The following is a 13,035-nucleotide window of genomic DNA, read 5'->3' on the forward strand; positions in this document are numbered from 1 at the left end:
CCTAGCACACTATGGACTCTCACATGTGAGATCTGATGTTTTACATTCACTCAATTGTTCACCCATGTATTCACTGAGTACCTACTAGGCTCTAGGGACTCTGCTATGGGTTAGCAGTACAATGGAAAACAGGATAGACAGGAAGCGTAGGGTTGGTATTAGTACTATGAAGGAAGAAAAGGGTTCCTATGAGGAATGACAGGGGGCTTGCTTTAGGAGGGGTGGAGGTGGCACTTACCTTGAATGCTGAAGGACTAAAGGAGATTGCCAGGGGAAAAATAACTTAGGCAGGAGGACCTACAAATGAAAAGACCCTGATGGGTTCCAGGAGCTGCCAGAGGCCAGAATATCTGAGCAGGATGAACAGAGTGAGGCAGTGATAAGAGAGGAGGTTGGAAAATTAGGCAGGGGCTGGATTATGTGGGGTTTTGTCGGTCTTAGAAAGAAATCGATCTTTTTCTAGTTGTAATGGGAAGCCACTGAGGAGTTCATAGCAGGTGGCTAACGTCGGATCTACATTTCTAAAAGATGACTTTGGCTACTGTGAGGAGAAGGAACTGAAGGAGAAAAGCACGGAGGGGACCAGTGAGGAGTGCAGGGTCTCAGCCCAGGCAAGAGATGCTGGTGGCTTTGCTCGGAGTGGCAGTGGAGACGAAGGGAAGTGGCTGGTCTGCGAAGACTCAACACGCCCTGCTGGTAGACTGGATGTGGGTAGCGAGGAAAAGGACAGCGTCAAGGACACCTATGGGTTCACATGGGCTCTGGCTAATTTAGAAACTGGGTGAATTATGATGCCATTTACTGAGATGGAGAGAACTGAGCAGGAGGACCAGGTTTTCAGGGGAAATAAAAAGCTCTATTTTGAACACGGTAGGTGTTAGATGCTTACGCATCATCCAAAAGGATTTATCCAGTAGGGAGTGGATATACAATTGGCAGCTCAGAGAAGAGGTGTGACTTTACAAGCAAATTGGTGAGTCAAGGAGTGTAAGAAAATAGATACACAGCAGAGTTTCACTCTACTCATCAGGCTACCTTGAGATGCTCCAAGCTTAAACACTCTAGACCTGTTCTTAAAAACTGCAGAAATTAAATTTAGAGGGATAGGAGTGAAATATATACACCATCATAGTCAATCACTTTGCTGGGTCAACCAATGTTTTTGTGTGTGAATATCCTGTTTTGTGAGCAAAGCATGGTCAGCCAAGTGAACACATGATTAAGTGGAGAGTGGGAATGCAGTATTGCTGCAATTTACTGATTTGTTGTTCTTAGATGGACATTAGCTAGTTAATGGACGTAAGTGATGCATCTGAAGGCCCAACTTGCTGTGCATGTGGGGTTTTCAAACAATCGACCGACATGATCAAACAAACAGACTGAATTACTTTTTGACTGACAACCACATGATGGGTGCAATAACTACATTTACAAAGTATATGTATAACCATTTCTTATTTGAAATGATTTCCCTCTCACTAAAGACAGAATTTGGTAGCTCTTGTCCTCACGCACTAAAGAGATTTAAGCTAAAGAAATTGGAATGAATACTACCAGCTAATACTGATTGAGCACTTGCTATGTGTCATGTACTTTATGTACATTAATTAATCTCCATAACAGTATAATGCCCTTGCTGCCATTGCTATTGTTATCCTCTTTACACATGTGAGGAAATAGGCTTATAGAGTGTATCAGTCCAAAACCGCAGTCCATACCATGTTCAAAAGAGGAAATATAATACGGGGCACAAGTTAAAAAGGTGTTTGAACGGGTGATGGGGAAACGGGGATGGTGAGGCAACCCAGACATCAGCAATAGCAGTAAATTATTCACACCCCTGGAGCCAGAGCGATCCAGGGAGGAGGCCGTGTTACCAGAGGTCAGAAGTCAGGGAAGCCCAGCAGAGGAATAATCAGAGGACACTCGGCCATTTCTAGAGACCTGACCTGAAAGAAGGAGACACTCCGTGGTTTCTTTCTTTCTCCCACCCTCCAGTCCCCTTCTACTGCTCCCCATTGGCCACATCTAACTGAAAGCCAGTTAACAAAGCAGCCTGGGAAGCACTGTTTGTTTTGCATGAGTCAGTTGTCAGCCTCTGCAATGAAGAGCAGAGTAACGGTAAGAAAGAGATCTGTGAGCAAACAGGCAGAAGACAAGCTTATAGAGGTTGAGTAGCTTGCCCTCAGGTCACTCAGGCTGCCTGAATTTAAATTCTGAGCACATACTACTAACCTATGTTGTCTAATTATTATGAAGAGAAATGGGGCTTGGATGAGCCATCCTATTTGACTGTAATGAGCATCTCATCTTATATATGATATATATACAACACATCATATATACATGATACATCATGTGATATGTGCTATATATGCTTATACATGATGGATATGGTATATACATGTATATAGTACGTGTCTGTGTATGCTGCATATATTTTATCTCATCACTTTCTTTGGGGTCCCACTGGTGTCACTGGTGTTCTTTTACTTTCCTTTGACTAGACTAGATTTTTAAAACATTATTTTTAATTCTTAAAAATAAAAGCGAGGTAAGATGGTTTCTCAGGACATATGCACTAAGGCACCAGGCTGGGGGGATGACTCAGAGAGTGCAAATTAGTCCCACCACAGGCAGCCGTGAGCCCAGAGGAGCGGCCTCCGTTCCCCAGGCCTCCAGCTCAGCATCGGTAAAAAGAAAGGCTGTATTCTTAATGATCTTTAAGGTCTTTCCTGCTCTGTGGTCCCATTACTGCATCTTCAGGGAAATGTCAAATCTCTTGTTTTGGACTCTAGGACAAAACCAAAACCAAAACCAAAGCAAGCATCACCCACGGCAAGAAAAGTGAAGCCCCAGTGCACCACGAACTGGCGTTGGCTGACCCACTGCACACTTTTTCTTCCTCTGACGCTGGACTTGCACGTCAGCTAACACTTGTTCACACGTCCTTCAACACAATATGGCAAATGGGATAAAGGGAACGCTTAAGCTAGTTATTAGATTTCTGACTAATCTGTCCACCTGTTCCACAGCAGGACATTTTAGCTCTATTAGGTCTTACATTTCACTTGAGTTTCATGATTACATAACCAGACCCAGTCATTCTGTTCAGTAGAGTAAAACAAAGAAATAAAAACAAACAGCATCAATAAATGAATGTTATCTTCTTGCTTTTAATTACTCTTTGTATCTTGCAATTGGCCAATATTATTAGAAAATAACAGAATCTGTTAAAAAATGCTTTCCAAATCCAGAAAATATGAAACATGTTTATTACCCCACTTGCTCCATTGAAAAAAAATCTTTTTACTTTGATAAAATGGCAACCATAGGAGCTGTCCAAGAGACTATATGATGGGGATTACTGATGTGGAGAGAGGGAAGGGAGAGAAACACATCGACAGATACTGGGAGATATAGTCTTGGATTTTGGTTTCTTAACTAAGACACTGGGAGCGCTCCACCAAGACACAGTGATAAGAGTTTGGCACTCTTGGGTGATTTCCTGTGGAGCACGGGGAGGCCTTGATGGGAGGCTGATCCCCTTGATGCCTCCTTGCCTCTAGGGTCCACGAGTTCCAGTAGCTGCTACGCCATCTCCTGGTTTCCCAGAAAGAAAGTGCAATGCCAAGCCTAAGCCTCCTGCCCTGTCTCCACCGCTTCCCTTTTGTCTATATTTTTGTAAGATAAGAGAGGGCAGGACAGCCCGTCTCCTTTGCTTGTCATTCATTCACTCATTTAATAAACATTTATTCACTGAATTTTATGTGCCTAGAACTGAACCAAGCAGTAGAACATTGTAGTAGGTCAGGATGAGGTAGGAGGACAAAGATGGCCATGGTGTAAAAACACTCAACCCGTACCTGTGCTTCTGAAAGAAAAGATGAATATTTGGTTCCTTTTCTAGACCACCTGAGCCTCATTTCCAGTCAGAACTTAAACGAATGGTTTTATGATGTGTTTCCTTCATCATCTTGGACCACAGGAGATTGACATTTTAATGGCAATACGAGGGCTCAGAATAAAACTACCTTTTGATGACATATTTAACTAACACTGAATTATAACAGAACCTTGGTGGACATGCACGTGACATCCACATAATTAGAGGACAAATTATTTTTTATTAGTGCTACTACTATTAATATAAAATTAATTTATACTCATGGACCACTGCATGTGAAGTGTTACCAAGCACAGGTAACATCCTGGCTCTGAGAATCACAAAGGCCAATGCAGCTGTAACCTGCAGCTGGCTTCCTTTCCCAGCCGCCTTCCTCTCCTCCCTACAATCCCTTCTCTCTATTGATTTTCATTTAATTGTATCATCTCGGGAGAAAATTAAACGGCAGGACTCTGTGACAGACACAAGGGCTGGGGAGCCCTTGAAGTCACTAGAGATAACCCCAGGGGCAGTCGTGCATAATTCTGTAGCACCTGGTGTGCCTTCAGAGGCCATTCTGTCAGCAGCAAGTCAACCCTGGGTGCTTCAGGGTCAAGGGCAGGTAAAGTGATGCAGGGACCTTTATGTCACTGCTGTCCTTGTTCGGAGAAGCAGAATTTGACTGAAGCTGTCAGTTCCATGAAAGCTCATAGAAGCTGGAGATAGCTCAAACGGTCAGCTTCAGAGTGGGGAACCACCTGTATTTTCACCCGGGCACACAATTCCCAAGCACGCCCATAAGCCAAGCTCTGTGCTCACTGCTGGAACCCAGGTGTCTTGGTGTAGACACTGAGGGGATATTTCAGGGCTGAGGGTAGGTCAGTCCCGTCTAGGGCTTGCTGAGTGATCATTATTAGAGCATCACCTGGGATCTTAAATCCTTGTCCTAAATTTTTTTTAGAGAAAAGTGACTTTAGAAACAGGTGGCATCTAGATGCTCTGGCTGACTATTAAGTAGCTCAAAGTCTGTTTGGTATTTTCCACCAAGTCCATCTGGAGATCAATTAACCATGTCTTTTGTGCAAACTGCTCCCTTCTGAAAAGGTTTTTATGGGTTCAGAATGCCCATTACCTTGTTTTCTTTTGTGCCTTTTTGTTAAGTTCAGTTTTTTTCCTTTACTAAAGTGCCACTTTTTAATGATCACGTCAGTTTGGTGTTTCTCAGCTGGAGCAAATTGCTGTCATTTGTGTCTCACCACTGCCTCGGGGCACTTTTTCTTTCCATTTGGTCTTTAACCTAATAACATACTTCTGTGTCTACACTAATGGCATCTGGGCGATGATAATGGGAAGAGGCTCAATTAAGAAACATTATGAATCATACAGTTCAGTCTCTTCTAGTGTGTAGGAATCCCTAAAGTGACAAGGGGGTGTCCTTTTCTTTTGTCCCTTGCAGTCTAAGTCCTTTCCTTGTTTGTGCCTCACCGCCACCCCCGTCACTCTCCATACGTTATTTCTCAGGTTTACTAAAAACAGCATCTCAGGTGAGCAAACCCCTTACCTATTTGCCAATCCCAGGGCACCTTTAACAGCTCCTTGTGCTCCATTATAGCTCTGCGAATTGAAAGAAAGCAGACCTGATAAGCAATGCGTCCTACTTCTTTTTTTCACTTACCAGATTTATACAAATCATGAAGCAATCAATTGAATTTCAAAAATTACTCTGGATCATGCAGAGGCAAGTCTCATTAGGCAGCCCAGCCCAAGGTTTATCCCTGCAGGATCTTGTTTGGTGAGTGAGCCAGTGGGCATGGTGGAGCACAGACCCTCTGCAGTCCTTCTCACCCAGTCTGCCTCTAGCCTTTGCTTCTTCTTGCTGAGATGCTTTCTCAAAAGTATATGGCGAGGTTGCAGGTTTAATCAGTTTTCTGATTGAGCACTCTTCAGGGCAGTTGTTCTCAAACTTAAATGTACAAAACCGCCACCTGGAGAGCACGTTAAGACAGTTTCCTGGGCCCCATCCCTCGAAAGTCTGATTCAGTAGATCTGGGTGGGGCCCATGGATGTGTGTTTCTGACAAGTTTTCATGCGGTGCCAGTACTGCTGGTCAGAGAACTACACTCTGAGAACCACTGTTCTGGAAGAGGACCAGGAGGGGAGGGGGCACGGCTCCACCGGTGTCCCTTTGGTTTCAGTGTGCCCTCAGTGTATTCCGTTTGCCAAACACACTCACATGCCACTTCCACTATTTTGGCAGCAGTGTTTCTGAAGGGCTCTGTCAGCTCTAATGGCCTATAACTGAAGCAGATGAGTGCTAGATCTCTGAAGATATTTTTTTGGATTCAAGAATAATAATCCATAAAATGAGCCATCCATCTACACAATGTTGGTTATGAACAGTTGAACTAGGCTATTTCTTTTCCTCTTACAAAGCTGAAGCACCAAATTTAGGAACTTTAAAATGCCAGCATGCTTTCAAAATGAACCAAAAATAAATCTTTCTTAGGGAGTCTTCCCATGTCCTTGCCTTGTTTGCTATGGAGTTTTTCACCTGTATCTCAGGATACCGAAGTTTGGAGGATTCTTGGAAACAGCCTATTTGCAAAACCAGTTTAAAGTGATGCCAAAATAGCTTCCATAAATAATTTCAGACACTGCCCCAGTACAAAGAACTTACTTTGTAGAAAGTGATTTGGTGAAATCAGAATTACTTGCTTTGCAGAGAGGGATTTGCTGAAATTAGACTGGAGGTTATACTATCCTTCTTTATCTCTTATGTGAAACTAAAATCCATGGCCTTTATTGATGGAAAATTATGCTTTGTTTGACACTTATTCTCGCAACAACTTCTGAGGCCTAGTCAGTGATGACTTATACGTTCCAATGCCAGAATTATTGCTAAATTGTTGTTTCTGACTTTTTGATGCTTAGTGAATGCCTGTGTTATATCTTCACTCGTTTAAGGAAAATGGAAACACTAAATTTCTAAGAGATGAATTTGGTTTTTGTTTTTGTTTGTTTTTTTTTTTGGCTGTGCCGCACTGCTTGTGGGACCTTAGTTCTCCTACCAGGGATTGAACCTGAGCCATGGCAGTGAAAGTACTGAGTCCTAACCACTGGGCTGCCAGGGAATTCCCTAACAGATAAATTTGAATATGGTTCACTTGTGCAAATCCATGCACAATAAAAGAAAAAAATTTATAAAAGGAAAATTTAAACTATGAGTTTTCTAGTGGTGGTTACTAGTAAGACTAGTTTACTGGTTGTCAGTAGTAAACAGAATGCCCCTTTTTGGAAGTGCATCAAACCATGGCATTTACACTTAGTTTGTCTGTTTCTCTAAGTAAACCTCATTGGCTGGTTTGGGAGAATCAATGTACTTCTCATGCATTCTTGTAAATTATCTTCAAAGTCCATTAAATATATCCATTAAAAATTCATTTAGTTTGGAGGAAATTTACTAATAAAGATATTGAGTTTTTCAGATTTCATGTGGGAGGTTGGTGACAGGTTTCTACCTGTGATTTTTGTAAAATAAAGTGAACAACCATACCCCAAATGAAAAACAAAAATTGTAAGAATAAGCTCTAAGAGTATCGACTGCCTGAATTTCTTATTTTTACTCACAACTGAATTCCACTGAAAAATGCCCCGAAGAGTCCAATCATTCCCAGGAATTCCACTCGGCTCAGGGTTCGGATGATGTATTCTTCCCAGACGTTAGAGATACCGTAGAGCGTGGCTCCTCCTAAGACCAGAAGGTCCCCTACCAGCTTATTTTCCCCTAGGAACCAAAAAAAAAAGAGGAAGCTTTATTAAAATTTTCCTAACAAGAATCTGGCATCGGCAAAATCAGCTTCCTATGCCTATTCTTTTCTGACATTTTTATAGAAGTTCTGTATTTTGCCAACTGAGATTTAGTAAAGTCCCTTTATGTGTGCTCCAGTTACGTTGTGATATAAAAAGGTTGCCTATGTCCCCAACAAGAAGTCTTCCCTAGCTAAGAAAGGGACCAGTTTCTTCTAGATTGTACCCTCTCCATAAAGCCCCATGTCTTCTGTCTGAACGAAAGGGATTATGGGTTGAAATGTTCAACTCCCCTAAAGTAAGTAACATAAGGGTGAAAATATATGTAATTCATTATCACATTAGTATTTTTCTTCTTTCATAAAAATATCTATTTGTTCTAAATTCAGTTTTGGTTAGTTTTGGTTCCTGTCCAATCTCTCATAAATTACGCACCTAGCTATTTCCTATAATAATTAGGGAAGCCCAAATTTCCAACTCTTTCCACTCCAGGAAGTGTGAAGCTAGGGAAGGACAGTGGAAATCAGCAGCCGGTGGCCTCACGGTGGGCTTGTACCCAAGGAGCCTCCAGCTGTGTCCTGTGTAGCTGTTCACGGGAGCTCAGCAGACATGCAGCTCTGGGGCAGAAGAGGTGCGGGATTGGGAGGGCGCTCTCTCCAGCGTGATTCTAAGGAAGAGACCCACCTTAGAGTAGCCTTGGATTTCCAGATTAGCTGGAACAACCTAAAACTGCAGAGCCAGATGTTCACTGTACAGTTGGGAGTACTGCACATTCTCTAGGAAGAGGCTTCACATAAAAGAATCTGGGCTGGGCTTGGGGAGAGACCTCTTCACTCATGTCTTTGTGGTTGCCCCTGGAGACACATTTACTCTAATTACTGTCACTTTTTCTAAGACAGCATCCCACTGCTGGTAAGAATCAGAGAGAGAAAAGATACCCCGAAAGGCAGGAGAGCTTGCTGGAGTTCAAGGGAATGGAGCTGAGAGCGTGGAACTGCGAGGGCTGGGAACCCTCCCGGGGCTCATGGGGAGTGGGTGGCCCAAGAACATGAGGAGGCTCCGATAAGGAACCAGACCTCACGGCTGTGTCCCTGGGTGTGTCTTCCAGGGAAAAGAAGGTTGCTGTTACAGAGCAACCTGATGAATCTTTTTTTATGTGTCAACTAGGAAATCATGACAAAACTTCTAATTTTAGGGAGTTCATTTGCGGAATGACCCATAAAGTAAAAAGTATCCATTACTAAGACTATAAAATTATAATGAACATGATTCAGTCACTTTTCAATAAGGACCCATTTTAGAATCTTGTGATGACATGGGGCCATTATTATGAATATCAATTATTGTTGTATTAGTGAAGTGTGGAAGTGCTGCTCGATAGAATCCTTGGTTACATGAAATTAATTTTATATGAGTAGATTCAGGAAAGTTAAATTATAATAAACTATTTTAACAGAAATTAGGGAAACATCAGTCCATCTTTTAAAAGTCCTAAAAAGAGGCCACACTGTTTCAGTGAATAGTCTCAACAATCTTTTTCAAACTCCACATTTATATCATTATGGCCTATTCTGTTAAGCCTTTGACTATATGAAATCTACTGCCGAGTACTTTGAATTTTCACCAGTGCAGTGATAATTATTGTTAATAATGATACAATTTTGTGTAACTGCAAGTTTAGAAGTATTTCCCAAGTTATCGGTAACAAAGTGATTAAATATTACTTATTAAAATTTTACTAGTAAGTGTATTTATCAGTTTTTAAATCATTTGAAAGTGGGTACCTATACATATAGCATATATGAAATCTTAGATGATTAAATATAGTTAAACTAACTAGGACATGATTTTATCCAACCATATTGTATAATGCAGTGTTTGATATAATATTTTGTACCTACAATTTGTATCTAGTTAACTGGAAATTACAACATATTACTCTATGTTTCGTGCCTTATCAATGCAATAGATATCTGACATGGTAGAGTCAATTTCTCTGAAAGTTCACAGGGAAAATTATATCTAGCAAGTGTGTCATTTACGTATGGTTGAAACCATAATGAGTGATAATGATTTGCAAATTTGGGGCAAATGTACACATTTGAAATTATGAGAAGTTCATTCAACCCAGTGCCTTCTTTCTCTCCTCTGAATTTCACACCATTGTCACTGCATATGGCCCCCACTGCACTTTGCTCCACGTCTATTATTTGTTAACTTGCCTGTCTTCCCCTTCCTGTTTTCTTATACAGTAGGGTTGAAGGGCCTACTGTGACTTACTTCGCTTTATATTCTCTGCGGTCCCTAGCACAGATCCTGGCACATTATAAGATCTCAATAAATGTTTAAATGAGTTGAGCTGATGGAAAAGGTCTTAATACATCTCATGGTAAAGATTTTGAGTGGTGACATCTTTCAATTCAGGTAGACATGGGTTCTAATCACATCTCTGTCACTTATTAGTTGTTAAACATTGGGCAAGCTATAGAGTCTTTCTGACTTGTGTTTCCTTAATTAAAATGAGGTTATGGCGAGGATACCATAAAATAGTGTCAATAAGATTTAAAAATGCAAAATAATGTAAAATGCTTAACATAGCATCTGGCACTTATTAAATGTTCAGTAAATGGTGGTTAAAAAAGAGTGAATAAATCGTTCCCTTTGAATCACCACCTGTCTGTTTGGGTTGGCCATTTCTCATTTTGGATTGCTTCTTAGCTCTAATCAACCCAGTCATGACAGCTTTGCAAGAGTTGGTTTTCCTTATTAGATTTTTGATTAAGTACTAGAAACATCATGTTTGGAGGGATACTTGTGTCTGTGTGGTTGTGGGAGGAGAAGAGGGAATATTATTTAAAATCATTACTTACCACTATTTCAAGAATAAATGGTGAATTATAGTATTCTAGAGTGTTGAAAGAGTGCTAATGCAATTTATGAAAATGAACCCATCTCACTGAATATTTTTGAGTTTTAAATACGACCAACTGCTTTGTTTTCCTGGGATTCTCTTGGTTTTAGCACAGAAAGTCCCACTTCTGGGGAAACCCTTCCATTCTGGCCTATCTAGGACAGTCATTCATCCTAATTTACTGCAATTGAACAATGGCACCTTTCTTACATGAGTCACAATTATGGAAGAATAAGTATTAAGTGGTGTAACAGAAAGATTTCACATCTAGGCCACACCATTTAGTACTGGTGTGTACTTGCACATGTTTCTTATCTTCCCTGAGCCTTGATTTCTTCAGCTGTAAAAATGAGAATAAAAATATTTTCTTTGCATAATTAGGAGGATTAAATGAGACGATGTACAGGAACGTGCCTGGCACCAATAAAATTGTCACTTTTAAAAATTATGTTTAATTATCTAATTCTTTGAAAATGTTTTCTCTCTTTTGAAATAAATATAAAATTATGTCTGGTAGTAAAGAAAATGTCATTATGGTTATCTAACATCTTTGATAAGTGAACTATAAGATGCAATAAATGTATTGTGGTAGAAAGAAGATACTTTGAAAAGCAAGAAATACATTTTATGATAAGGATCTACTTTAATTGAGTTTTATCTTAATCTTATTTTCTAACCTTCCCTTTTATATCTATAAGTTTTCCAAGGAAAGTAGAAATGTCATGGAGAAATCTCTTTGGCCTTTTTAAGTCATTTTTACACCCTCCAACATCCATCATATTCTCAGGAGCCACTTTATTGCATGCCTTTCCCCCATGCATCAATAAATGCAGAGCTGGTCTCTCAGAGGAGACTTATAATGCGGAGGAAGGTGGCAAAGAGGGAATGCACATATTAGTCCCACCGATTTGCAATGACAAACTTGGAAAAAGACATCTCCTTTCAGCTGAGCTCAAGGGCATGGGAGCTCCTATAGTGGATGATCAGTTGTTCCTGAGACAAGCATAGAATTGGAATGTAAGTGTTTTTGTGTCTGTCCCACTTTGTAGACCATTCCACAGGCTCCAAGGCAGAGTCTCCACAGCTGATATCAAAAGTGCTTGAGGACAGAATTTTCAAAATCCCAAGCTAAGGAGAACCGTGGACTAAGTAATATAAAAAGGACTAAGTCAGTCATCTTTTCCTGATACAGTGATGACAATTTAAATCGGGTTGAATGCCTGATTAAAGTTCTGGTGAGTGCCTGAAGAATTTTAGAAAAGTTCCGTCCCTGGCGAATTAATGCAATTGAACCAACTCTACGGTAAGAGTGGTAACAAATGGAACATTTTTGATAGGGATGAACACAAAGATTATATTGTCCTCAAAATCAGTGTGTTATTTTCTTTTTTCAGGACATTTTATAACATAGTTTAAATTGCTGCCTAATTTAATATTTTTGTAGCTGTAAAGCATGCCCAATCATTATTTTGTAAAATGAGCCCTTGGATCCTAACTTTGGGCTGCTGTCAGGACACTATGCCATGTAGTTAGGCGCCATCAGATGAGCATGGAAGGTACTCAACAACGATAAAACTTAATTCTGTTAACACTGGTACTTCATATGTTACAACAGGAAAGATGCTGTGGGTCTTAAACAGATTCACACGGACAGATAAAATACCACTCCACCATGTTCCAGCTGCCCTGCACTCTTTTTAAAAATAACCACTTTTGAAAGACTCCCAAATGGACTTACTTTCTTTTTCTTAAATAGTACTAGTACCCCTTTCCTAACATTTCAATTGAAATCAAGAAAACATTTTTTACAGGATTAGTGAATACAACCTAGTGAAATCAATTCAAATTTGTTTAACATTTTGGGCGTAAATATTTAGATTTATAATGACAATTGTCTTCCTTGACTATGGATACAAAATGATGGCCAGGGTGAATAGCTAGAGTTTAGCAAAGCAAAATTTTCATAAATAAGGGTACATGTTGCTCAGTCTGTACTTACACAGTTCAAGCAAAGCTGAGAAAGTGTAATTAAATTATGACTTTATAACAACTGGGCATGTTGTATCAGACAAAAATATTTTCTGATTGGTCCAAAGAGATGATCTATATTGGGATCATGATGGGTATAGAGCAAAAACTAGCCTTTCATATATTAAAATATATATCAATATCCCATGGAACCACTATTTCATAGAACAGAATTTGGGGAAAGCTGGCAGAGGTATTTTTAGTCCATCTGTTGAGGTGGGGACTGATTACGTTGTGTAGGCAGCATATGGAGAGGACAGAGGCTGTCTCTCTTTTGCTGTGTTGTATCTTCAGCTCCCAGCAATGTGGGAGAGGAAAGGAAGCCTGCCCAGGAGGTCAGGAGACTTGGGTTCTAGTCTCAGCTCTGTGACTTCGGGCAGCTCACTTGGCTTCCCTATGTCTT

At 40.4% G+C, this 13,035-nt stretch overlaps 1 protein-coding gene across 1 annotated transcript in view; it reads right to left on the bottom strand.

Annotated features, from left to right (window-relative positions):
- The window catches only part of SLC35F1 (solute carrier family 35 member F1), a 404,087-nt gene that overhangs the window by 34,661 nt on the left and 356,391 nt on the right, over positions 1–13,035 (bottom strand). The window contains exons 5-6 of the mRNA XM_057528260.1: positions 7,514–7,670; positions 5,448–5,500 (exon numbers count right to left, since the gene is read on the bottom strand). Coding sequence (XP_057384243.1) covers positions 5,448–5,500; positions 7,514–7,670 — 210 coding nt within the window. The remainder of the gene's footprint in view (positions 1–5,447; positions 5,501–7,513; positions 7,671–13,035) is intronic.

The sequence above is a fragment of the Balaenoptera acutorostrata genome, chromosome 14 (genome assembly GCF_949987535.1).
Source record: "Balaenoptera acutorostrata chromosome 14, mBalAcu1.1, whole genome shotgun sequence".
Lineage (NCBI taxonomy): Eukaryota > Metazoa > Chordata > Mammalia > Artiodactyla > Balaenopteridae > Balaenoptera > Balaenoptera acutorostrata.